The sequence below is a fragment of the Conger conger genome, chromosome 14, assembly GCF_963514075.1.
Source record: "Conger conger chromosome 14, fConCon1.1, whole genome shotgun sequence".
NCBI classification, from domain to species: domain Eukaryota; kingdom Metazoa; phylum Chordata; class Actinopteri; order Anguilliformes; family Congridae; genus Conger; species Conger conger.
The window spans coordinates 45987185-46014901 of record NC_083773.1 but is presented as its reverse complement, the minus strand read 5'-3'; the positions used below and the strand labels follow the sequence as shown (position 1 = coordinate 46014901).

The 27717-nt window shown below is 49.7% G+C and overlaps 1 protein-coding gene across 1 annotated transcript in view; it reads left to right on the top strand.

The window, feature by feature from the left end:
* The window catches only part of gli1 (GLI family zinc finger 1), an 87763-nt gene that overhangs the window by 47024 nt on the left and 13022 nt on the right, over positions 1–27717 (top strand). The window contains exons 2-7 of the mRNA XM_061218826.1: positions 12026–12131; positions 17908–18098; positions 18673–18774; positions 22050–22248; positions 23295–23445; positions 24128–24238. Coding sequence (XP_061074810.1) covers positions 12061–12131; positions 17908–18098; positions 18673–18774; positions 22050–22248; positions 23295–23445; positions 24128–24238 — 825 coding nt within the window. The 5' untranslated portion in view covers positions 12026–12060. The remainder of the gene's footprint in view (positions 1–12025; positions 12132–17907; positions 18099–18672; positions 18775–22049; positions 22249–23294; positions 23446–24127; positions 24239–27717) is intronic.

Below are 27717 nucleotides of genomic sequence, written 5' to 3'. Positions count from 1 at the left end.
TAATTTCACAAGTTAACGCCACTTGCCAATGAAATGCTTACTCTGGTTACTATGCCAATTTTATTATGACATGTTTAGCACCAGCCTTAATGAGTATCAGATATAGGGCTCCTTTCTGTTTGATGATGTCATATCTGATAAATCAGATGGTGAGGAATGGTATTAATAAAGCCTGAGTGTTCACAATATTACTGTTTCCTCTCTCACAGTGTTATTCTGCCTCTTTCACAGTGTTATTCTGGTCTCTTTCACAGTGTTATTCTGGCCTCTTTCACAGTGTTATTCTGCCTCTTTCACAGTGTTATTCTGCCTCTTTCACAGTGTTATTCTGGCCTCTTTCACAGTGTTATTCTGGCCTCTTTCACAGTGTGATTCTGGTCTTTTTCACAGTGTTATTCTGGTCTTGTTCACAGTGTGATTCTGGTCTCTTTCACAGTGTGATTCCGGTCTCTTTCACAGTGTTATTCTGGCCTTTTTCACAGTGTGATTCTGGTCTCTTTCACAGTGTTATTCTGGCCTCTTTCACAGTGTGATTCTGGTCTTTTTTACAGTGTGATTCTAGTCTCTTTCAGTGTTATTCTGGCCTCATTCACAGTGTGATGCTGGTCTCTTTCACAGTGTTATTCTGGCCTCTTTCACAGTGTTATTCTGGTCTCGTTCACAGTGTGATTCTGGTCTCTTTCACAGTGTGATTCTAGCCTCTTTCACAGTGTGATTCTAGCCTCTTTCACAGTGTGATTCTAGCCTCTTTCACAGTGTGATTCTCCCCTTTTTCACAGTGTGATTCTCCCCTTTTTCACAGTGTGATTCTGGCCTTTTTCACAGTGTGATTCTGGTCTCTTTCACAGTGTGATTCTCCCCTTTTTCACAGTGTGATTCTGGCCTTTTTCACAGTGTGATTCTGGTCTCTTTCACAGTGTGATTCTGGCCTTTTTCACAGTGTGATTCTGGCCTTTTTCACAGTGTGATTCTGGTCTCTTTCACAGTGTGATTCCGGTCTCTTTCACAGTGTGATTCCGGTCTCTTTCACAGTGTGATTCTGGTCTTTTTCACAGTGTGATTCTCCCCTTTTTCACAGTGTGATTCTGGTCTTTTTCACACTGTGATTCTCCCCTTTTTCACAGTGTGATTCTGGCCTTTTTCACAGAGTGATTCTGGCCTTTTTCACAGTGTTATTCTGGCCTTTTTCACAGTGTGATTCTCCCCTTTTTCACAGTGTGATTCCGGTCTCTTTCACAGAGTGATTCTGGTCTCTTTCACAGTGTGATTCTGGTCTCTTTCACAGTGTTATTCTGGCCTCATTCACAGTGTGATTCTCCCCTTTTTCACAGTGTGATTCCGGTCTCTTTCACAGAGTGATTCCGGTCTCTTTCACAGAGTGATTCTGGTCTCTTTCACAGTGTGATTCTGGCCTTTTTCACAGTGTTAATTTGGCCTCTTCAGACCACTTTGAAAGCCACATTTTCATAATTTCAGAGATTCAAAAAGCAAGCTTTTCAGGGATATTGCCAAAGAAAGGACCACTTGCTCAAACACATTACCTTTGTTTGCTGTTGAGGAACCTAGCGCTCTGAGATTAGTGTAGGCTAATGCTTAGGGAACGGGAATTGTACTGAAGAGTTTGGGAGTTCAAGTCATGCCTGGGGCTGTTGTATTTTACCTGTGAATTGTTTAGGTGGATGTCCAACTGTGTAAATGGCTTTTTGATTTAAATCAGTTTGATGCCGTAATGCTCGCTCGTGGTGTGTTTCCCACCCTCCCTGTAGGTATGTGTTCCGCCATTTCCATGGAAACGGAACCAAAGAGGGGGGAGGGGGGGGTGTGACTCAACTAACCCCCCACCCCCCTAAAACATTGGCCTGCTGTTCTCGTCCAATTAAAATTGAGCGCGGCAGTGGATGGCCACCCCCCCACACATCTGTGCGCTAAACTTATGAGTTATATTAGCGATGAGCAGGCAGGACCACACAACACGAGTCCGCTGCAGGCCAGTGTGTGTGTGTGTGTGTGTGTGTGTGTGTGGTGAGTGTGTGAGTGTGTGTGTGTGAGTGTGTGTGGTGTGGTGTGTGTGTGTGTGTGTGTGTGTGTGTGGTGTGTGTGTGTGATTGTGTGACTGTGTGTGTGTGAGTGTGTGTGTGTGTGTGTGTGGTGTGGTGTGTGTGTGTGTGTGTGTAAGTGTGTGTGTGTGTGAGTGTGAGTGTGTGTGTGTGTGAGTGTGTGTGTGTGTGGTGTGGTGTGTGCGTGTGTGAGTGTGTGTGTGTGAGTGTGTGTGTGTGTGTGGTGTGTGTGTGGTGTGTGCGTGTGTGTGTGCATGTGTGTGAGTGTGTGTGTGAGTGTGTGTGTGTGTGTGTGTGTGTGGTGTGTGCGTGTGTGCGTGTGTGTGGTGTGTGAGTGTGTGTGTGTGTGCGGTGTGTGTGGTGTGTGCGTGTGTGTGGTGTGTGAGTGTGTGTGCGGTGTGTGTGGTGTGTGTGTGTGTGCGTGTGTGTGTGTGTGTGCGAGCGCTGAGCTCACCTCTGACTGAGACACCACCACAACAGATTTATTTCATCCCCGCAGTCTGGGTTTGTCCTCTTCTCTAAATAAGAGCTCGTGTTGGTTAATATAGAGGGTTTATATTGGTTAATATAGAGGGTTTATATTGGTTAATATAGAGGGTTTATATTGGTTAATATAGAGGGTTTATAAACATATGCAGAGAGAGAGAGGGAGTCGCAGTGTTCTGAGCTTTCTTTGACAGGGAAATGTCTGTTCCGTTGTTTCTTGTACCTTCCGCCAGATTTACAAATAGCAGCCCTGAGATCACCAACTTTCTCCCCCAGGAAAGGGTGTTTTCTGCAGGAACAGGATGACATAACATGGAAAACGAAGGCACACACACACATGCACGGACACACATAGGCACACAAGTGTATACACACACACGCACATAGCCACGCCATACACACCCACACACACACTTTCTCAACAGATAGCAATCTGACAGTCTCACAAAACAAGCCTATGCATGTCCGCTCATCCAGCCAATGCACGACCAAGAGAGTAATCACACACTGAATTACTGATTGGGAAAAACAGTGTCATCTTTCACTACTGTGACTCCTCAGTATCACATGTTTGTGTGTCTGTCTGTCTTTATATATGAGTGGGGACATTGACCTGACTGTTTATATTTATGTGTGTGAGTGTGTGTCTGTCTGTCTTTATATATGTGTGTTCCTGTTGTTGAAAATGGTGCTAAATATAATCACACAAATACCCATCAGCCAACTGGGCTTCTTGCGTCTAAGCTCCTTGGCACGGGCCTGTGTGCGTGTGTCCGTCTGTCCGTCTGTCCTGAGCTCCATGGCATGGGCCTGTGTGCGTGTGTCTGTCTGTCCGTCTGTCCTGAGCTCCATGGCATGGGCCTGTGTGCGTGTGTCTGTCTGTCCGTCTGTCCTGAGCTCCATGGCATGGGCCTGTGTGCGTGTGTCTGTCTGTCCGTCTGTCCTGAGCTCCATGGCATGGGCCTGTGTGCGTGCGTGCGTCTGTCCGTCTGTAGTGTCCTTCTGTCCATCCGTCTGTCTGTGCAGTGGGCCAGAGGCGAGGGAGGATCTGATGGAGTGTACATTCCTCAGTGACAGCAGTGACCTTGCTATGAGAGAGAGGGAGCGAGAAGGAGAGAGGGGGAGAGAGAGAGAGAGAGGGGGCGAGAGAGTGAGAGAGAGGGGGAGAGAGAGAGGGAGAGAGGGCGGTCGATGAGGAGGGGGATCAAAGTCAGTGGTGAAGGTGAAATGTTGGTGTTTTTTCTTGTTTTGGATTTACGGCGACAAGGCTGTTTTTTGGGCATGTGTTTTTTTTCTCTTTCTCTATGGTCGTCTATTCTGTGTGCTACAGCTGCTGGCCAGCTGTGATCTGCAGTCACTCCCTCCTCTGCTCTATCCCTCCATCCATCCCTCCTTCTGCCCTCTCCCTCCTTTCGCTCCCTCTCCTCTTGAGCAAACGCAGTGCCTGGTTTAGAGAGAGCAGTGTGACGCGGTGCCTGGTTTAGAGAGAGCAGTGAGACGCAGTGCCTGGTTCAGAGAGAGCAGTGAGACGCAGTGCCTGGTTTAGAGAGAGCAGTGATTCACAGTGTGGGTTCAGAGAGAGCAGTGAGACGCAGTGCCTGGTTTAGAGAGAGCAGTGAGACGCAGTGCCTGGTTCAGAGAGAGCAGTGAGACGCAGTGCCTGGTTTAGAGAGAGCAGTGAGACGCAGTGCCTGGCTTAGAGAGAGCAGTGAGACGCAGAGCCTGGTTCAGAGAGAGCAGTGAGACGCAGTGCCTGGTTCAGAGAGAGCAGTGAGACGCAGTGCCTGGTTCAGAGAGAGCAGTGAGACGCAGTGCCTGGTTCAGAGAGAGCAGTGAGACGCAGTGCCTGGTTTAGAGAGAGCAGTGAGATGCAGTGCCTGGTTTAGAGAGAGCAGTGAGATGCAGTGCCTGGTTTAGAGAGAGCAGTGAGATGCAGTGCCTGGTTCAGAGAGAGCAGTGAGACGCAGTGCCTGGTTTAGAGAGAGCAGTGAGACGCAGTGCCTGGTTTAGAGAGAGCAGTGAGACGCAGTGCCTGGTTTAGAGAGAGCAGTGAGACGCAGTGCCTGGTTTAGAGAGAGCAGTGAGACGCAGTGCCTGGTTCAGAGAGAGCAGTGAGACGCAGTGCCTGGTTTAGAGAGAGCAGTGAGACGCAGTGCCTGGTTTAGAGAGAGCAGTGAGACGCAGTGCCTGGTTCAGAGAGAGCAGTGAGACGCAGTGCCTGGTTTAGAGAGAGCAGTGAGACGCAGTGCCTGGTTTAGAGAGAGCAGTGAGACGCAGTGCCTGGTTCAGAGAGAGCAGTGAGACGCAGTGCCTGGTTTAGAGAGAGCAGTGAGACGCAGTGCCTGGTTTAGAGAGAGCAGTGAGACGCAGTGCCTGGTTTAGAGAGAGCAGTGATTCACAGTGTGGCTTTAGAGAGAGCAGTGAAATGCGCAGTTACAGGACAGGATGGACAGAGCAGCTGAAAGGGTGGAGGGAGTGAGGAGGGATGGATGGAAGAAAGGGTGGTGGGGAAAGGAAAGAAAAGAGGTAGGCGGAGAGCAAGAGAGGAAGAGGGAGGGGAGACAGGAAACCACAGGTATGTACTGGAGGGTAGGACAGGGTGTGTGGTGGGAGGAGAGAGAGAGAGAGAAAGAGAGGGGGTGGAGAGAGAGGGGGAGAGAGAGAGAGGGAGAGAGGAGTAGAGAGAGAGGGAGAGAGAGAGGGGGAGAGAGAGGGGGGGTGAATGATGGAAAGAAAGTTATCTCGGGCAGACGGGTGCAAGTGCCACAAACTCTTCCAGTGACAGGAGGCATCCCTCTCTCCCTCTCTCTCCCTCCCTCGCCCTCTCTCCCCCTCTCTCCCTCTATCTCCTACCCTCTCTCTCTCCCTCTCCCTCCCTCCCCCTCTCTCCATCTCTCCCTCTCTCTCTCACCCTCCCTCTCTCCCTACTCTCTCCCCCTCTCTCTCCCCCCCCCTTCCCTCTCTTTATCAGCAGATGTAGCCCTGGGTCAGCCCAGTGATGAGCTAGCCTTGTATGCACACAAAGTAAACTAGGAATAAATCTCTCTGCCAACCGCTCCATTCAAAGTGTACCTGATGTTGCTCTTCCACAAAAGGTACTGGGGAAAGGAAGCATTCCTCAGTCATTTCAAACACTCAGCCTTTAGTCTGGATTCATACCCTCGCTGATGCTACATTCAGTCTGGATTCATACCCTCTCTGATGCTACATTCAGTCTGGATTCATACCCTCACTGATGCTACATTCACTCTGGATTCATACCCTCTCTGATGCTACATTCAGTCTGGATTCATACCCTCTCTGATGCTACATTCACTCTGGATTCATACCCTCTCTGATGCTACATTCAGTCTGGATTCATACCCTCTCTGATGCTACATTCACTCTGGATTCATACCCTCTCTGATGCTACATTCAGTCTGGATTCATACCCTCTCTGATGCTACATTCAGCACTGTGCCCTCAAGCTGCTTCAGCCCTCAAGAGCTATGCGTCCTCATTGTGCTGTACTGGGGTGCATGACGTCATGTTGTAGGTTTATGAAATGACTTGTAGCATATGTCAACCGGGCATCAGCTCTGCTTGATGCCTCACCTCCACAAATCACCCTGGGTGACGACGCCTGCTCACTCTCTATATATACATTATATGTTGCTGCTGTTTTTGGGACCTACCTTGCCAGGACTGTGTGGTTGATATACTGGATTAGACACCCTTACCTGGAGTTTGGTTTCCGTTTGTTCGGTCAATGCTTTACACTGTACGGGCTGATCAGCATAGTGCATGTCCCTGCTGTAAAATGCAGCTATGCCAGCTTGACCAGCTTGAAAATTGATCTGGTCAAGCTGGTCATAAGCTGGTCTTGCTGGGTATGAGCTGGTGAACCAGCATGGTCAGCCAACATGGTCAAGCTGGTCGTAAAGCTGCTAGTGCTGGCAGCTTGTCTGGTTGACCAACTACCAGCTGTTTCAAAACCTAGCTTGAGCTGTTTCTTTACACAGGCATGTGACTGGTGTTTTTTGTCATCAGGTGAAACATTTGCTGCTGGTTGCTAGGGACAATCTTGGGAAGTGTGCTTTTAAAGAAACATGTGGGATGCAAGAACACCTCTATTACCCCAAATTCTGTAGACTCGCCAGTACAGATAGTTCTGGTTGGGTACGACTTTGAGTTGCCACGTTACAGAACAGAACTTCCATTGCCAACATATTTACCTTACCAGAGGATGCACAACATTAACAGGAGGCAGTGTGGGGCTGAGTGTGGGTGGAGCAGTGTGGGGCTGAGTGTGGGTGGAGCAGTGTGGGGCTGAGTGTGGGTGGAGCAGTGGCAGTGTGGGGTTGGGTGTGGGTGGAGCAGTGTGGGGCTGGGTGTGGGTGGAGCAGTGTGGGGCTGGGTGTGGGTGGAGCAGTGTGGGGCTGGGTGTGGGTGGAGCAGTGTGGGGCTGGGTGTGGGTGGAGCAGTGTGGGGCTGGGTGTGTGGGTGGAGCAGTGTGGGGCTGGGTGTGGGTGGAGCAGTGTGGGGCTGGGTGTGTGGGTGGAGCAGTGTGGGGCTGGGTGTGGGTGGAGCAGTGTGGGGCTGGGTGTGGGTGGAGCAGTGGCAGTGTGGGGCTGGGTGTGGGTGGAGCAGTGTGGGGCTGGGTGTGTGGGTAGAGCAGTGTGGGGCTGGGTGTGTGGGTGGAGCAGTGTGGGGCTGGGTGTGTGGGTGGAGCAGTGGCAGTGTGGGGCTGGGTGTGTGGGTGGGGCAGTGTGGGGCTGGGTGTGTGGGTGGAGCAGTGTGGGGCTGGGTGTGGGTGGAGCAGTGGCAGTGTCGGGCTGAGTGTGGGTGGAGCAGTGTGGGGCTGGGTGTGGGTGGAGCAGTGTGGGGCTGGGTGTGGGTGGAGCAGTGTGGGGCTGGGTGTGTGGGTGGAGCAGTGTGGGGCTGGGTGTGTGGGTGGAGCAGTGTGGGGCTGGGTGTGAGGCATAACTCATCTTCATAAAGTGTAGCATTTTGGGGGATTCATGGCTCTATTCTGCTCTTTATAAGTTTGCCACAGATCTGTGTTCAGGATTCTCACCGTGTGAAAAGTCAGTAAAGGGCCCTATTGGAAAAGATGAAGAGTGTTTCAGGAGCAGGAGAAAAACAAGGTTGATTGCCGTTTTTTAAAAGAGGTTACTCTGCTTGATACTGCTGTAAGAGAGGAATTTATTTGGGAGGGCAGCGGGGGGGAGGGTAGAGACGGCAGACGAGAGGGGGGTGACGGGTGGCAGAGTTTGGGGGGTTAAAAAAACAGGGAACGAATTTAAAAACAAAGCTTTTACCGCCGAAGAAAAACAGTGGGATTGGAAGGGAAAGAGATGGGAGTCTGGCTGTGATTGGCCTCGGCCTCGATCCTGGGCCCTCCCCCTCCCTCGCCCCCCCCCCCCGCCACATCGGGAACGGCTGGCTACATTACAGCCGCCATTATGGTCTCTGAGTCACAACAGCCTGGAACACCCACTGCGCCTCGCCTCGCTGCACCGCTGGGAGGGAGGGAGAGGGGGAGGGAGGGAGGGAGAGGGGGAGAGGGAGGTCACAGGAGAAGGAATGAGCTGAGAGGAAGGGGGGCAGGAGAGAGAGGGAGAGAAAACAAAACGCTTTCAGATGAGTGTGCATAACCCTTGGCTAGTTAAGAAACTTAGCACTTTTTTTCCTGCGGCTCGTGCCGACCCGCTAGCACGTGCGCTGGCATGCTGACGTGTAGCCGAGCCGTTCTGCTGATCCATTACGGGCCGTTCAGGAGGGGGCTAGCGAGGTGGGGGGGACCCTCCTTCCTGGGTGCAGGACCAGTTTAGAGTTCCAGCGCTGGAACGGGAAGGCCCCGCTGCCGCAAAGCAACACCCACTCTGCAGCAGGCTTTCCACAGGGAGGGGGCCACAGGGGCCCTCAGAGGGCCCATGAGAGAGAGTGAGGGAGGGGGGCCACGGGGCCCTCAGAGGGCCCATGAGAGAGAGTGAGGGAGGGGGCCACAGGGCCCTCAGAGGGCCCATGAGAGAGAGTGAGGGAGGGGGCCACAGGGCCCTCAGAGGGCCCATGAGAGAGAGTGAGGGAGGGGGCCACGGGGCCCTCAGAGGGCCCATGAGAGAGAGTGAGGGAGGGGGCCACAGGGCCCTCAGAGGGCCCATGAGAGAGAGTGAGGGAGGGGGCCACGGGGCCCTCAGAGGGCCCATGAGAGAGAGTGAGGGAGGGGGCCACAGGGCCCTCAGAGGGCCCATGAGAGAGAGTGAGGGAGGGGGCCACAGGGCCCTCAGAGGGCCCATGAGAGAGAGTGAGGGAGGGGGGACAGAGAAAAACTGAGAGAGACTGAAAGGGAGACCGTAGCATAGCTAATGTACCAGTGGACACATTGCATCAGAATGATGTAATGGGTGTATGTGTGCTGTCTGTCTGTGCAGTTCTAGAATGGCGCGTCTCGTGCCCCGGAATTTGGAATGCTAACGCATCAGAGCCACGTGCTAGTGGTGGTTACCGTGGCAGCGCTGGGTATATTAGCGCTGGGTACGTCAGCGCTGGGTACGTCAGCGGATGAGGCTTTGTGATCGTGCTGCAGTAAACAGCGTCACAATACAACTGCATCTGTGTGACATGTACAGTATTGTAATGATTTAAATTACAAACTTGGCAAACTGTTTTAAGGCAGATAAGGACACTGAAGTTAATAAACACAGTTGTAACTTGTAACTAAGTTAAATCACATTGTATCATTGTTTAGTAGCAGTATTGTATGATATTGCGATCAAGTTGTGTTGTTACCCCCTAGTAAACATGCTCAGAAGTAAAATGGCCTTCTGAGTAAGACCTAGTAACCAGTATGAAGCACCACCAGAGCTGTGGGTAAACAGGCTCATATTGGTTAGGGAAGGACTCGTTATATGACTAATTGCAAATGAGAGGTTGCAGGTTCAAGTCATCGGTGGGGCACTGCCATTCTGTATTTGGGCTTTACGCATAATCTGTATCTGTGAAACCAGCCAATAATCTATTCATCTTTATTTCAGCAAATAGCCTGCTGTATAAATGGACAGCATGTGAAAAGCACACACACACACACACACACACACACACTCACACCGCGGTACACACACACAAACACACACACACACACACACACACATTCTCACACACACACACACTCACACACACTCGCACACACTCTCCTTACTCCCGCCCCTCACTCGAACAGGTGTAGCGGAGCGTTTCGGTACCTCTCTGACCCCCGGTGGGGTGTTTATTGGACAGGACAGCTGGGGGTCAGTCAGAGATCTCCATTTAGCACTTCAGCCTGGTCAGAGGCATGCGTCCACTTCAGCTAAAACGTTAAAGTGCTCTAACTCACACACTAACAACACACTATCTGGAGCTCTAACTCACACACTAACAACACACTATCTGGAGCTCTAACTCACACACTAACTACACACTATCTGGAGCTCTAACTCACACACTAACAACACACTATCTGGAGCTCTAACTCACACACTAACAACACACTATCTGGAGCTCTAACTCACACACTAACAACACACTATCTGGAGCTCTAACTCACACACACTAACAACAAGCTATCTGGAGTTCTAGTGCACACATGCTAACAACACGCTGTCTGGAGCACAAACGCACACATGCTAACAACACGCTATCTGGAGCACAAACGCACACATGCTAACAACACGCTATCTGGAGCACAAACGCACACATACTAACAACACGCTATCTGGAGCACAAACGCACACCTGCTAACAACACGCTATCTGGAGCACAAACGCACACATGCTAACAACACGCTATCTGGAGCTCAAACGCACACATGCTAACAACACGCTATCTGGAGCTCAAACGCACACATGCTAACAACACGCTATCTGGAGCTCAAACGCACACATGCTAACAACACGCTATCTGGAGCTCAAACGCACACATGCTAACAAGATGCTATCACATTCCCAGTCCAGGCCTCACCTCTATGAGGAAACTGCGTGTTTTAGTGGTCCTTAGGAGGCAGATTGTGTGTGTGCTTGCGTGTATGTGTGTGTGTACGTGCATGTGTGTGAGTGTGTGTGCCTGTGTATGTGTGAGAATGTGTGCATATGTGTGCCTGTGTGTGGGTGTGCCTGTGTATGTGTGTGCATGCGTGCACGTGTGTGTGTGTGTGTGTGTGTGTGTGTGTTTAAGTTCCTGTAAGCATGGTTTTATGGTTGTATCCGCATGTGTTTCTTCTGAACTGTTGGGGTAACTGTCCTGGTGAACATGGAAGAGCCTACGGATGGGTCATGCTGGGGAGGTGCACTCCCTCCTGCTCTCTTTCTCTCTCTCTCCCTCTCACTCTCTCACTATCTCTCTCACTCTCTCTCACTCTCATTCTATCTCTCTCACTCTCTCTCACTCTCTCTGTCTCTCACTCTCTCTCTATCTGAATATGAGTTTATTTCTGCTTGGCTGTTACTACAGTTAAATGGTTAATAAAGTGTCCAGATGCAGTTCTGCGTGGATCTCTCCCCGCTGTCCTCTGTCATCAAACCAGGCTTCCCTCCGGTTCTGTCCATAACCACACTCTTCTTCCTCTGATTGTTTTATTTACCGTACGCTCCTCTCCTCCACAGGAACACTGTGCCAAACCACATACCCACCCCCCCTCCCCCCTCACTTTGACTACCTTCCTCCTCCCTTCTCCTACTCCCTTCTCCTCCCTTCTCCTCCTCTCGGGTCCTCCATTTCAGCTCTGATGCTTTCCTATAGCACTTCTTAGACTGACTCCCTGTCCCTTGCTGTTTGTTTCCTCTGGTCATCCATTTTGGCTCTTGCATGTCTGAATAGTGCTTCACAGACTGGCTCTGTGTGTATGCTTTGACCTGTGGTGTAGCCAGTGCTACCCTGCCAGGTTAGACTGTAGTGGCCCAGCTGTGGCCATTCTGTGAGTCCCTGGCTGCCTCCCAAATCACTACTATCTTACTATTTAGGATGTCCGAAACCATAGCTCGATCAAAGAGTGTGCTAAAGCTAGCCAGACGGCACACTACATTTGGTGACATATCAAAGTGTGCGAACATTGTACATTATGCTGGCACGAGTATCCCACAGTGCATTGCGCTAGGTCATGACCCAGCCAACAGAAGGGCGGTGTTCAAAACAAAGCGGTGAAAGAGTTGAACAATTTAAACACGAGTATTACCTTTAACTTTGCTCTCCGAAACGTAGTCAAAATCAATGGATAAATTTACGTTTAAAAATTGGTTTGTCACATCAACGAGCTGATGTGATCAACACACACTGTGCTTACAGTGGCAGCGTTCTATGTCCGAAAATCCATCTTACTTTTTGTTTCTTACGCTAAAGCTGCCTCGTACATCTGATCGCATACATACAGCATATATTGTGTAATGTGTAGTGTGTAGTGATTTCAGACGCAGTCTCGGCTGTGTTTTATTTGAGAATGTCCCCTGATTGGCTGTTTCCTACACCTTCAGGGCTTGACGGTGCTATCCCAGGGTGCTGAGGGCCAATGCCAGCGGACATGCAGCCGCATCAGGGGCTGTTTCAGTACGAGTCCACCACCAGCCACCCACCCCGAGGGTAGGGCCCGCAGGGAGCCTCCCCCATCCTCCATCTCTCCACCTCTGCCTTTCACTCCGCTCCTCCATCCTCCATCTCTCCACCTCTGCCTTTCACTCCGCTCCCCCATCCTCCATCTCTCCACCTCTGCCTTTCACTCCGCTCCCCCATCCTCCATCTCTCCACCTCTGCCTTTCACTCCGCTCCCCCATCCCCCATCCTCCATCTCTCCACCTCTGCCTTTCACTCTGCTCCTCCATCCTCCATCTCTCTACCTCTGCCTTTCACTCTGCTCCCCCATCCTCCATCTCTCCACCTCTGCCTTTCACTCCGCTCCCCCATCCTCCATCTCTCCACCTCTGCCTTTCACTCCGCTCCCCCATCCCCCATCCTCCATCTCTCCACCTCTGCCTTTCACTCTGCTCCTCCATCCTCCATCTCTCCACCTCTGCCTTTCACTCTGCTCCCCCATCCTCCATCTCTCCACCTCTGCCTTTCACTCTGCTCCTCCATCCTCCATCTCTCCACCTCTGCCTTTCACTCTGCTCCCCCATCCTCCATCTCTCCACCTCTGCCTTTCACTCCGCTCCTCCATCCTCCATCTCTCCACCTCTGCCTTTCACTCTGCTCCTCCATCCTCCATCTCTCCATCTCTGCCTTTCACTCCGCTCCTCCATCCTCCATCTCTCCATCTCAGCCTTTCACTCCGCTCCTCCATCCTCCATCTCTCCATCTCTGCCTTTCACTCCACTCCCCCATCCTCCATCTCTCCACCTCTGCCTTTCACTCTGCTCCCCCATCCTCCATCTCTCCACCTCTGCCTTTCACTCTGCTCCCCCATCCTCCATCTCTCCACCTCTGCCTTTCACTCCGCTCCTCCATCCTCCATCTCTCCACCTCTGCCTTTCACTCTGCTCCTCCATCCTCCATCTCTCCACCTCTGCCTTTCACTCCGCTCCTCCATCCTCCATCTCTCCACCTCTGCCTTTCACTCCGCTCCTCCATCCTCCATCTCTCCACCTCTGCCTTTCACTCCGCTCCTCCATCCTCCATCTCTCCATCTCTGCCTTTCACTCCGCTCCCCCATCCTCCATCTCTCCATCTCTGCCTTTCACTCTGCTCCTCCATCCTCCATCTCTCCACCTCTGCCTTTCACTCCGCTCCTTCATCCTCCATCTCTCCACCTCTGCCTTTCACTCCACTCCCCCATCCTCCATCTCTCCACCTCTGCCTTTCACTCCACTCCTCCATCCTCCATCTCTCCATCTCTGCCTTTCACTCCACTCCTCCATCCTCCATCTCTCCATCTCTGTCTCTCTCTCCCTGTCTCACAGTCTCTATCTCTCTTTTAAAAACACGGAGTGATTCAAGCTTTATTAGCATAACAGGACAGGACAGGATCATGTTAGAGCTGGAATATGCGGTTTTCATTTCTCTGAGAATAAATTCTCCTCCCTGGGAATAAAACAATAAAATATATAATTTTCAAAATAATAATACAAAAATGTAAAGGACAATGCAACTTTCCTCACTTCCCAAAATGCATCTTCATGTAAGTTCTATTGGGCTCTCACATTCTCACTTTCATCTTCCAAAACCATTTCAAAATGACCTGTTCTGCAGTTATAGAAATGCCATTGAGTTTTTATTTACTGAAAAAACTACTCCTTGCTGCAAGTGAGGTATGCCGGCTTTAAAGATAACTCCAGCTATCTCCTTTACTGCTCTTAAGTTTACGGGAAGCGCAGTTGGATTTGGGGTGTGAAGCTGCATTCCCTGGCAGCTGAGTTCCAGGTCCTGTGCTGTAATTGTTGTGGAGATAGCTAGCTGAGCCACTCCCCCCCCTCCCTCCCTCCCTCCCTCTCTCCCCCCCTCCCTCCCTCGCTCCATACCACCCAGGTTGAGAGCCATCTCGCTCCCTCGCTCTCTGACAGCTGCTAATTACAGGCTGGGCTGCCCTGTGCACTGGGGCCGGCTCTGCATGCCTGACCGCTAACCGCTTAGCTTAGCCTGCCAGAGAGAGAGAGAGAGAGGGGGGGGAGAGAGGGAGCAGGGAGAGAGAGGGGGAGAGAGGACAGAGAGGGAGCAGGGAGAAAGAGAGGGTGGAGAGATGGAGAGAGGGATTGTAAGAGAAAAGGGACAGGGAAAGAGAGAGGGGGAGGGGTAGAGAGAGAGGGAGAGAAAGAGAGAAAGGGTGCAAATGTGGCAACAGGGATTGCGGATTAAGCAATAAAATGTAAGCTTGCTCTCTCTCTCTCTCTCTCTCTAGAGTTACTGACAAAGTACACGCAGCATAGAGAGTGAGAGGACAGCTGAAAGAGAGGAGAGGAGGGGAAAGGGGGAAGGAAAAAGTAAAGGAGGAGAGAGAGAAGGGGCCAGGGAAGAGGTGCCCACACACACTGTCCCGGCCCAGGCTGATATTTTGGGAATGCGGACCCCTTCCGCTTCATATGGAGTGTAACTGCCTCTGAGCACAGGGGAATATTCCCCCACACTGCCCCACTCAGGGCTGTTAGTGCCATCTGCTGGCGGGCTGAAGTACTGCAGCTCTCACACACAGCGCTCTCTGCTCTTTACAACGGCTTATTTTTCTCCTTCTTCCTCCTTTCCGTGCTCCTAGCTCCACCCATCAGGGAGGCCTAAACAGGAGGTGAGAAAAGGAGGTGAAGACGGGGGAATCGCATGTGCTCTTTCAGTTCAGAGCCAGTCACAGGCGTGGCAGATGTGTGGCAGATGTGTGGTAGATGTGTGGCAGATGTGTGGTAGATGTGTGGCAGATGTGTGGCAGATGTGTGGTAGATGTGTGGCAGATGTGTGGCAGATGTGTGGTAGATGTGTGGCAGATGTGTGGCAGATGTGTGGTAGATGTGTGGCAGATGTGTGGTAGATGTGTGGCAGATGTGTGGTAGATGTGTGGCAGATGTGTGGTAGATGTGTGGTAGATGTGTGGTAGATGGGGAGAGGTGGGCCCACAGGTCGATCATTAGTACGTCACACTCTACAGAGGAGGCACTTGTGTTTTCTTGCTCAGTCAGGCGCTCCTAACTTCTTCTAGCTCTTAGCGGGTTGAAATGTCTTTAAAGATGGCGGACCTCGGTCGAATTCAGGCTAATAACAAAGAGAAAGCAACAACGATAGCAAGGATGAACTGCTCAGTCACTTTTTCCACTGCAGTCAGAAGATCTCTTAACACTGTACCGTGACTCCTATCATCACACTGTACCATGACTCCTATCATCACACTGTACCGTGACTCCTCTGTTCACACTGTACCATGACTCCTATCATCACACTGTACCGTGACTCCTCTGTTCACACTGTACCGTGACTCCTATCATCACACTGTACCATGACTCCTCTGTTCACACTGTACCGTGACTCCTCTGTTCACACTGTACCGTGACTCCTATCATCACACTGAACCATGACTCCTCTGTTCACACTGTACCGTGACTCCTATCATCACACTGTACCATGACTCCTATCATCACACTGTACCATGACTCCTATCATCACACTGTACCATGACTCCTCTGTTCACACTGTACCATGACTCCTATCATCACACTGTACCATGACTCCTGTCATCACACTGTACCGTGACTCCTCTGTTCACACTGTACCGTGACTCCTATCATCACACTGAACCATGACCCCTCTGTTCACACTGTACCGTGACTCCTATCATCACACTGTACCATGACTCCTCTGTTCATACTGTACCGTGACTCCTCTGTTCACACTGTACCGTGACTCCTATCATCACACTGTACCGTGACTCCTCTGTTCACACTGTACCGTGACTCCTCTGTTCACACTGTACCGTGACTCCTCTGTTCACACTGTACCGTGACTCCTCTGTTCACACTGTACCGTGACTCCTATCATCACACTGTACCGTGACTCCTCTGTTCACACTGTACCGTGACTCCTCTGTTCACACTGTACCGTGACTCCTATCATCACACTGTACCATGACTCCTATCATCACACTGTACCGTGACTCCTCTGTTCACACTGTACCGTGACTCCTATCATCACACTGTACCATGACTCCTATCATCACACTGTACCGTGACTCCTCTGTTCACACTGTACCATGACTCCTCTGTTCACACTGTACCGTGACTCCTCTGTTCACACTGTACCGTGACTCCTCTGTTCACACTGTACCGTGACTCCTCTGTTCACACTGTACCGTGACTCCTCTGTTCACACTGTACCGTGACTCCTCTGTTCACACTGTACCATGACTCCTATCATCACACTGTACCGTGACTCCTCTGTTCACACTGTACCATGACTCCTCTGTTCACACTGTACCGTGACTCCTCGTGACTCCTCTGTTCACACTGTACCGTGACTCCTCTGTTCACACTGTACCGTGACTCCTCTGTTCACACTGTACCGTGACTCCTCTGTTCACACTGTACCGTGACTCCTCTGTTCACACTGTACCGTGACTCCTATCATCACACTGTACCGTGACTCCTCTGTTCACACTGTACCGTGACTCCTCTGTTCACACTGTACCGTGACTCCTCTGTTCACACTGTACCGTGACTCCTATCATCACACTGTACCGTGACTCCTATCATCACACTGTACCATGACTCCTCTGTTCATACTGTACCGTGACTCCTCTGTTCACACTGTACCGTGACTCCTCTGTTCACACTGTACCGTGACTCCTCTGTTCACACTGTACCGTGACTCCTCTGTTCACACTGTATCGTGACTCCTATCATCACACTGTACCATGACTCCTATCATCACACTGTACCGTGACTCCTCTGTTCACACTGTACCGTGACTCCTCTGTTCACACTGTACCATGACTCCTCTGTTCACACTGTACCGTGACTCCTCTGTTCACACTGTACCGTGACTCCTATCATCACACTGTACCGTGACTCCTCTGTTCACACTGTACCGTGACTCCTCTGTTCACACTGTACCGTGACTCCTCCGCGGGAGGACCCTGATCCATTACCACTTCCACCTTTTTAGCCCCTTCAGTTGTTTTATGTACTTATATCTATATTGTATTTGCATTGCTTACTGACTTGGTCTATTTGCTGTGTTTACTGGAAATAATGTTTGTTTTGAGAATTGAAGCTTATCCAACCTGTTCTGTAGTTTGTCTACTGACTTTAATATGCACTTTATTTGTACGTTGCTTTGGATAAAGACAGCTAAATAAAATGGCAGGTAAGAGTGAGCGATTTGAAAGAGCTCCCTGACCTCTGTACCCCTGTGTTCTCTCTGTGACCCCAACCTGACACTCTGTACCCCTGTGTTCTCTCTGTGACCCCAGCCTGACACTCTGTACCCCTGTGTTCTCTCTGTGACCCCAACCTGACACTCTGTACCCCTGTGTTCTCTCTGTGACCCCAGCCTGACACTCTGTACCCCTGTGTTCTCTCTGTGACCCCAACCTGACACTCTGTACCCCTGTGTTCTCTCTGTGACCCCAACCTGACACTCTGTACCCCTGTGTTCTCTCTGTGACCCCAGCCTGACACTCTGTACCCCTGTGTTCTCTCTGTGACCCCAGCCTGACATTCTGTACCCCTGTGTTCTCTCGGTGACCCCAGCCTGACACTCTGTACCCCTGTGTTCTCTCTGTGACCCCAGCCTGACACTCTGTACCCCTGTGTTCTCTCTGTGACCCCAGCCTGACACTCTGTACCCCTGTGTTCTCTCTGTGACCCCAGCCTGACACTCTGTACCCCTGTGTTCTCTCTGTGACCCCAGCCTGACATTCTGTACCCCTGTGTTCTCTCTGTGACCCCAGCCTGACCCCTTCTGCAAATTCGCCGTACATTGATGCCTCTTCTCTCGGCCAATCCGCTGACGGCAGAGCCATGTACAACCCCCTGACCCCCAGCATGACCCCCGGCCCCTGCATGGACCCCTACATGCGCCCTCCCCACGCTGGACACCCCCATGGCATGCTGGGACACCGGGGCCTCCCGCCGGCTGAGGGTGAGTCACGCAATCGCTGTCGTCTTTGTGACCAGGCTTGTGTCACGGCTCTGGGTTGTTATGCTTACCTGCTGTAATACTGGAATACTGTAATACTGTAACTACTGTAATACTGTAATACTGGAATACTGTAACTGCTGTAATACTTTAATACTGTAACTGCTGTAATACTGGAATACTGTAACTGCTGTAATACTTTAATACTGTCACTGCTGTAATACTGTAATACTGTAACTGCTGTAATACTGTAACACTGTAATTGCTGTAATACTGTAATACTGTAACACTGTAATTGCTGTAATACTGTAATACTGTAACTACTGTAACTCCTGTCTGAGAGCTGTGACACCCAAATGTATGAGTTTGTTTCTCTTGTGACTTCAGCGGGTGCGTTTATGATCATTCGCATTGTCAGTTACTCTGAATGAGAATCTGCTAAATGTAATGCAGTGTAATTTTGAATTTGTATGCAGCTGCTTAATGCAGTGTAAATGAACTCTTAATTTATTTGGATTTGTACGTGAGTGCCCAATGCAGTGAAATAACTGTATTGTATTTGTATGTGGCCCACCAGGAGGTAATGGTTCCGCCTACTGTAGCCAGGGTAACCTGATGTCATCACAACACAGCTTCCCCATGGGCCCACCGAGCCTGGAGCATGTTGCTACGGGAGACGGTAAGAAACAGCTGGTCAATGCTGGCCAAAGCTGGCCAAAACTGGCCAAAGCTGGTCAAAGCTGGTCAGAGCTGGTCAAAGCTGGTTTAGCTGGGCAAAGCTGGCCAAAGCTTGTCAAAGCTGGCCAAAGCTGGCCAAAGCTGGTCAAAGCTGGTCAAAGCTGGCCAAAGCTGGCCAAAGCTGGTCAAAGCTGGTTTAGCTGGCCAAAGCTGGCCAAAGCTGGTTTAGCTGGTCAAAGCTGGCCAAAGCTGGTCAAAGCTGGTCAAGGCTGGCCAAAGCTGGTCAAAGCTGGTTTAGCTGGTCAAAGCTGGCCAAAGCTGGCCAAAGCTGGTTAAAGCTGGTTAAAGCTGGTTAAAGCTGGTTTAGCTGGTCAAAGCTGGTTAAAGCTAGTCAAAGCTGGTTAAAGCTGGTTTAGCTGGTCAAAGCTGGTTAAAGCTGGTTAAAGCTGGTTAAAGCTGGTTTAGCTGATTAAAGCTGGTTAAAGCTGGTTAAAGCTGGTTTAGCTGGTTTAACTGTTGGACTAGCTGGGTGAACAGCTACTCGACCAGCTAAAACCATCTCTAGTAAAAAGGTGCTGAACACACCGCTAAACCAGCGTGAGCAGCTGAGGGTTCGGGGAGGTCAGTCTGTCTGGGCCCAGCACAGCCCTCTTCCCTGGGGGGCGGCGTGTCTGCAGCCAGGCTGCCCCCATCTGTCCTTCCTCTCTGTTTCTCAGTGTTTCTCAGTGTTTCTCTGGGTTCCTCAGGGTTTCTCTGTGTTTCTCTGTGTTTCACAGTGTTTCTCTGTGTTTCTCATTTCTTTCTCACTGTGCTCAGGTATTCTGCCCCATCCTGATGCCATATTTCTGATGGATTCTCTCCATGTTAATATAACTTTGTTTGTGTTTGGTCAACCAGCTAAAAAAAGTCAGTAGATATAGAAACAGAGAGTTACGTGGACTTGAATGGAGATGTAAGAAACTTTAGGGATCTTTTTTGAACTGGTACAATTAGTGCTTGCATTTGCTGGGGTTTTCTACAGAATTCAGCATGCAGGGACTCTGATAGTTGCTTGTCACATTCAGTGTACTCGAGTGGGCCCATATCTCATGCCCAGATCACAATACAAGTGAAACTCGAAAAATTAGAATATCGTGCAAAAGTTCATTTATTTCAATAACTCAACTTTAAAGGTGAAACTAATATATTACATAGACAAATTACACGCAAAGCAAGATATTTCAAGCCTTTATTTGTTATAATTTTGATGATTATGGCTTACAGCTTATGAAAACCACCAGAAAATTGGAATATTACATGAAATCAATAAAAAAGGATTTTAAATACAGAAATGTCGGCCCTCTGAAAAGTATAATCATGCATATGTACTCAGTACTTGGTTTGGGCCCCTTTTGCACGAATTACTGCCTCAATGCGGCGTGGCATGGATGCGATCAGCCTGTGGCACTGCTGAGGTGTTATGAAAGACCAGGATGCTTCAATAGCAGCCTTCAGCTCTTCTGCATTGTTTGGTCTCATGTCTCTCATCTTTCTCTTGGCAATACCCCATAGATTCTCTATGGGGTTCAGGTCAGGTGAGTTTGCTGGCCAATCAAGCACAGTAATCCCATGGTCATTGAACCAGGTTTTGGTACTTTGGCAGTGTGGGCAGGTGCTAAGTCCTGCTGGAAAATAAAGTCAGCATCTCCATAAAGCTTGTCTGCTGAAGGAACCATGAAGTGCTCTAAAATTTCCTGGTAGACGGTTTCGTTGACCCTGGACTTAATAAAGCACAGTGGACCAACACCAGCAGATGACATGGCTCCCCAAATCAACACTGACTGTGGAAACTTCACACTGGACTTTAAGCATCTTGGATTGTGTGCCTCTCCATTCTTCCTCCAGACTCTGGGACCTTTGTTTCCAAATGAGATGCAAAATTTGCTCTCATCAGAGAAGAGGACTTTGGACCACTGAGCAACAGACCAGTTCGTTTTTTCTTTAGCCCAGGTAAGACGCTTCTGGCGTTGTTTGTTATTCAGGAGCGGCTTCACAAGAGGAATACGACATCTGAAGCCCATGTCCAGGATCCGTCTGTGTGTGGTGGCTCTTGATGCATGAACTCCAGCCCCAGTCCACTCCTTGTGAAGCTCTCCCACACTTTTGAATGGCCTTTTCCTGACAATCCTCTCCAGGATGCGGTCAACTTTCTATTAATGTGCTTTGATATGGCACTTTGAGAACATACAACTTCTCTTGCAATTACCTTTTGAGGCTTTCCCTCCTTGTGGAGGGTGTCGATGATGGTTTTCTGCACAACAGTCAGGTCAGCAGTCTTCCCCATGATTGTGAATTCTACTGAACCATACTCAGAGACAATTTAAAGGCTCAGGAACCCTTTGCAGGTGTTTCGGATTAATTAGCTGATTAGAGTGTGACACTTTGAGCCTACAATATTGAACCTTTCCACAATATTCTAATTTTCTGAGATTTTGAATTTGGGGTTTTCATAAGCTTTAAGCCATAATCATCAAAAATATAAGAAATAAAGGCTTGGAATATCTCACTTTGCATGTAATGAGTCTATATGCTATATTAGTTTCACCTTTTTAGTTGAATTACTGAAATAAATTAACTTTTGCATGATATTCTAATTTTTTGAGTTTCACCTGTATACAAAATCTTGCACAAAATTTTAATTGGAATTTTGATTCCTGGAGTTGTCTTTTAATTGCAAAAAAATGTTTGTCATGCTTTTTCTTTTAGTGCATTCACTGCTGAATCAAAGTTTCCAGAAAATTCGTTTCCACTAAATCCAGTCCTAGATAGTCGCAGTATAAAGAATGCCACTCATTTCCTCGAGATAAGCAGTGTTTCCTGACTCCAAGCTTTCTTTTGGAAGATGAGAATTTGAGTTTTTGCTGAATTTACTGTCAGGGCCCAGTTCTGGAGGTCCTGCTCCAGCAGCCCTCTGTGGGGTGACGACAGAACCACATCTACAGAGAGAGGAGACTGATCCAGTAACCCACTAATGAATTTTTATGAATATTGAACAAAGTAGGACTCAATCTGCAGCCCTGTCTCACCCCACGGTGTTGAGTGAAAACATCAGTTCTCTCTCTCTCCCTCTACACTCCCTCTCTCCCTCTCACCCTCTACTCTCCCTCTCTTTCTCTCCCTCCACGCTCTCTCTTCTCTCGCTCTCTCTCTCCCTCCACACTCCCTCTCTTCTCTCTCTCTCCCTCCACACTCCCTCTCTCTCTCTCTCTCTCTCTCTCTCCACGCTCCCTCTCTCAGGCTCACGGTTTTCCACCCCACGCTCCATGCTGAAGCTCAGTAAGAAGCGTGCTCTGTCCATCTCTCCGCTCTCTGACGCCAGTGTGGATCTGCAGACGGTCATCCGGACCTCGCCCAACTCCCTCGTGGCCTTCGTTAACTCCCGCTGTGGGCCCAACAGCACTGGGTCATACGGACACCTGTCTGTCAGCACAATGAGGTCAGACACACACACACTCACACACACTAGACACACTCACACACTCACACACACACACACACTCACACTTTCACACACACTCACTCACACACTCACAGACACACACACACACACTCACACACACACACACTACACACACTCACAGACACACTCACAAACACACACACTCACTCACACACTCTCACAGACACACACTCACACTCACTCACACACTCACACACTCACACACACACACTCACACACACACACTCACTCACTCACACACACTCACAGACACACACACACTCACATACTCAGACACACACATTCACACACACACACACACACACAAACACTCACACACTCACTCACTCACACACACTCCCAGACACACACACTCACACACTCAGAGACACACACACTCACAGACACACACACACACTACACACACTCACAGACACACTCACACACACACTCACTCACACACACTCACCCACACACACACTCACTCACACTCACTCACACACACACACTCACACACACACACACACACTGACACACTCACTCACTCACACACACTCACACACTCACACACACACACACTCACACACTCACTCACTCACACACACTCACAGACACACACACACTCACACACTCACAGACACACACACTGACACACACACTCACACACACTCATCCACACACACACACTCACTCACTCATACACACTTACGCACACATACACAAACATGCTCACACACAGACGCTCAGACACTGCCTGCTACACACAGGCACACACACACTGTCACAAACAATTTGCAAATTGGGCTTTAGAAATGTACCTCTTTTTGGTGGTTGAGCCTGACTGAGAAATTAATTCAACATTTTTTAAATAATGCATTCAATGTACACAATTTTGTCAAAGCAATGAAAAAAACATTCAGTGTGGTCCACATAGAGTGCAGTTGTGCTAATTGTTCGAACGGTTTTGAAAATGTAAACTTGCTATCAAATAATGCTTTATAGCAATTGTGCAAAACTGTAAATCCATGGTCTCTCTCCTTCAGTCCCTCGATGGGGTACTCCAGCTACCCGTCCCGTCCCCAGGGCAACATGTACGGGGGGGGCACACCCCTGGTACATCCCCCCGGACCCTGCCAACCCCCCCGCATGCTATCCCACAATCCCCGGCTCCACGCCCCGCCCAAACACTGCCATGTAAGTAAGCTGAGACTGCCAGTCAAACTTCCCAAAACAGTCTGTGCCAATCAGTGGAAAAGGGTGTGGCTTAGACAAGGCTAATTCTACTTTAATCCCGTCAGGGCAGGTCATAACTGAAATAATGTTCAATGAGGATTTTCCATTTAATGAGCTGAATTTTTATTTAATAAATTGAAAGTGAAATTGGGCCTGTACAGGTTTTAGTTGTAGTTCTATTGAAAATGTACCCTACAGGATGTGGTTGTACTGATAAAGGGTTGTACAGGTTGTAGCTATAGTTGTAATGATAGCGGGTTGTACAGGTTGTAGCTGCAGTTGTAATGGTAGCAGGTTGTAGCTGCAGTTGTAATGGTAGCGGGTTGTACAGGTTGTAGCTGTAGTTGTAATGGTAGCGGGTTGTAGCCGCAGTTGTAATAATAGTGGTTTGTACAGGTTGTAGCTGTAGTTGTAATGGTAGCGGGTTGTAGCTGCAGTTGTAATGGTAACGGGTTGTAGCCGCAGTTGTAATGGTAGCGGGTTGTACAGGTTGTAGCTGTAGTTGTAATGGTAGCGGGTTGTAGCTGCAGTTGTAATGGTAGCAGGTTGTAGCTGCAGTTGTAATGGTAGCAGGTTGTAGCTGCACTCGTAATGGTAGCGGGTCATATAGCAGTGGCTGAGGTCATGTGTTTCCCTCCTGTAGCAGATGAAGACAGAGCCGGTCCTAGGTAGCGTGATGGACAGCCTATCCGTGAAGGGATTGGAGGACAGGTCAGAGGGGGACGTGGCCAGCCCCTCCTCCACCGGGACACAGGTAATCTGCGGTGTCCAAACCAAAGGGTGGGACAGGCCTGTGTATGGACAGCAGGGTGTAAAGCCCAACAACATTGAACAAACAGGACATGTAGTGCTGTGCACTTTATTATACTTCATTTATCATTGAAATTTGTATGTGTGGACATGCATATATGATTGTGTGCCTGCATGTGTGTGTGTGGGTCAGGCTTCAGAACATTGAACCCAATAGCCAGACCACAGAAGTTCCAATCAAAATCTTTAATAACTTTCGGGTACGTAAAACAGGCGCAGGTCGATAACGAGCAAACTGGTGTATTGAAGACTAGGCAGTTAGTAAACAATAATCCAGGAAGGGGTTTCGATAACCAGGCAGACAGATACAACAAAGAAAATCCAAACCATAGTTCTGGTCACAGGCAGAGGGTCGATAACAATAAGGCAGTTGAAGCAGGCAGATGAACAGAAACACAAACACAAACAAACAAAACAGACAGGTGTATATAACATTACGTGTATATAACATTATATAAGACAGATAACTAACAAAACAGACGGGTGTATATACGACAGATAACAAGGGAAACCAGAATCAGCTGTGTATGACAATCAGCAACTAAAAACAGGTGAAACGAATGAATGACAATGAATGAACAGAAAACAGACTATGGAAAGCACAGAGGGTAATAAAAGGCGAAACACTAGGGACTTCTACAGAAAACGGAGACACAGAGCACAGATCATGACAGTGTGAGCATAGATATGTCTGGCAACGAGTAAATGGCTGGCATTTATATAGCGCCTTTATCCAAAGCGCTGTACAATTGATGCTCCTCATTCACCCATTCATACACACACTAACGGCGATTGGCTGCCATGCAAGGCACCGACCAGCTCGTCAGGAGCATTTGGGGGTTAGGTGTCTTGCTCAGGGACACTTCGACACAGCCCGGGCGGGGGATCGAACAGGCAACCCTCCGACTGCCAGGCGACTGCTCTTACTGCCTGAGCCATGTCGCCCCCTGCAAGTCTTTTGACAAGCATATGCATGAGACTATGACAAGCATATGCATGAGAATAAGACACTATTCTAAGCAGTGTGAGTGATATAGATGGTCTCATGTGTGTGCTGCTACAGTGGTGCGCTCTATGTTGCCTGTGCTGTCTGAGAGGGTTCATATCTGTGCTGTGTGTTGCGTGTGCGGTCTGAGAGGGTTCATATCTGTGCTGTGTGTTGCGTGTGCGGTCTGAGAGGGTTCATACGTGTGCTGTATGTTGCATGTGCGGTCTGAGAGGGTTCATATCTGTGCTGTGTGTTGCGTGTGCGGTCTGAGAGGGTTCATACGTGTGCTGTATGTTGCGTGTGCGGTCTGAGAGGGTTCATATGTGTGCTGTGTGTTGCGTGTGCGGTCTGAGAGGGTTCATATCTGTGCTGTGTGTTGCGTGTGCGGTCTGAGACAGTTCATATGTGTGCTGTGTGTTGCGTGTGCGGTCTGAGAGGGTTCATATCTGTGCTGTGTGTTGCGTGTGCGGTCTGAGACGGTTCATACGTGTGCTGTATGTTGCATGTGCGGTCTGAGAGGGTTCATATGTGTGCTGTGTGTTGCGTGTGCGGTCTGAGAGGGTTCATATGTGTTCTGTGTGTTGCTTCTGCTGTCTGAGAGGGTTCATATGTGTGCTGTGTGTTGCGTGTGCGGTCTGAGAGGGTTCATATGTGTGCTGTGTTTTGCGTGTGCGGTCTGAGAGGGTTCATATGTGTGCTGTGTGTTGCGTTTGCAGTCCGAGACGGTTCATATGTGTGCTGTGTGTTACGTGTGCGGTCTGAGAGGGTTCATATGAGTGCTGTGTGTTGCGTGTGCGGTCTGAGAGGGTTCATACGTGTGCTGTGTGTTGCGTGTGCGGACCGAGATGGTTCATATGTGTGCTGTGTGTTGCGTGTGCGGTCTGAGACAGTTCATATGTGTGCTGTGTGTTGCGTGTGCGGTCTGAGAGGGTTCATATGTGTGCTGTGTGTTGCGTGTGCAGTCCAAGACAGTTCATACGTGTGCTGTGTGTTGCGTGTGCGGTCCAAGACAGTTCATACATGTGCTGTGTGTTGCGTGTGCGGTCCGAGACGGTTCATATGTGAGCTGTGTGTTGCATGTGCGGTCTGAGAGGGTTCATATGTGTGCTGTGTGTTGCGTGTGCAGTCCGAGACAGTTCATATGTGTGCTGTGTGTTGCGTGTGCGGTCTGAGAGGGTTCATGGGTGTGCTGTGTGTTGCGTGTGCAGTCCAAGACAGTTCATATGTGTGCTGTGTGTTGCGTGTGCGGTCCGAGACGGTTCATATGTGTGCTGTGTGTTGCGTGTGCAGTCCAAGACAGATCATATGTGTGCTGTGTGTTGCGTGTGCGGTCCGAGACGGTTCATATGTGTGCTGTGTGTTGCGTGTGCGGTCTGAAAGGGTTCATATGTGTGCTGTGTGTTGCGTGTGCAGTCCGAGACATTTCATATGTGTGCTGTGTGTTGCGTGTGCGGTCTGAAAGGGTTCATATGTGTGCTGTGTGTTGCGTGTGCAGTCCGAGACATTTCATATGTGTGCTGTGTGTTGCGTGTGCAGTCTGAGAGGGTTCATACGTGTGCTGTGTGTTGCGTGTGCGGTCCGAGACAGTTCATATGTGTGCTGTGTTGCGTGTGCAGTCTGAGACGGTTCATATGTGTGCTGTGTGTTGCGTGTGCAGTCCAAGACAGTTCATACGTGTGCTGTGTGTTGCGTGTGCAGTCCAAGACAGTTCATACGTGTGCTGTGTGTTGCGTGTGCAGTCCAAAACAGTTCATATGTGTGCTGTGTGTTGCGTGTGCGGTCCAAGATGGTTCATATGTGTGCTGTGTGTTGCGTGTGCAGTCTGAGAGGGTTCATATGTGTGATGTGTGTTGCGTGTGCGGTCTGAGATGGTTCATATGTGTGCTGTGTGTTGCGTGTGCGGTCCGAGACAGTTCATATGTTTGCTGTGTGTTGCGTCTGGGGTCTGAGAGGGTTCATATGTGTGCTGTGAGTTGCGTGTGCAGTCTGAGAGGGTTCATATGTGTGCTGTGTGTTGCGTGTGCGGTCTGAGAGGGTTCATATGTGTGCTGTGTGTTGCGTGTGCGGTCTGAGAGGGTTCATATGTGTGCTGTGTGTTGCGTGTGCGGTCTAAGAGGGTTCATATGTGTGCTGTGTGTTGCGTGTGCAGTCCGAGACAGTTCATATGTGTGCTGTGTGTTGCGTGTGCTGTCTGAGAGGGTTCATATGTGTGCTGTGTGTTGCGTGTGCAGTCTGAGACAGTTCATATGTGTGCGGTGTGTTGCGTGTGCAATCCAAGACAGTTCACATGTGTGCTGTGTGTTGCGTGTGCGGTCTGAGAGGGTTCATATGTGTGCTGTGTGTTGCGTGTGCGGTCTGAGAGGGTTCATATGTGTGCTGTGTGTTGCGTGTGCGGTCTGAGAGGGTTCATATGTGTGCTGTGTGTTGCGTGTGCG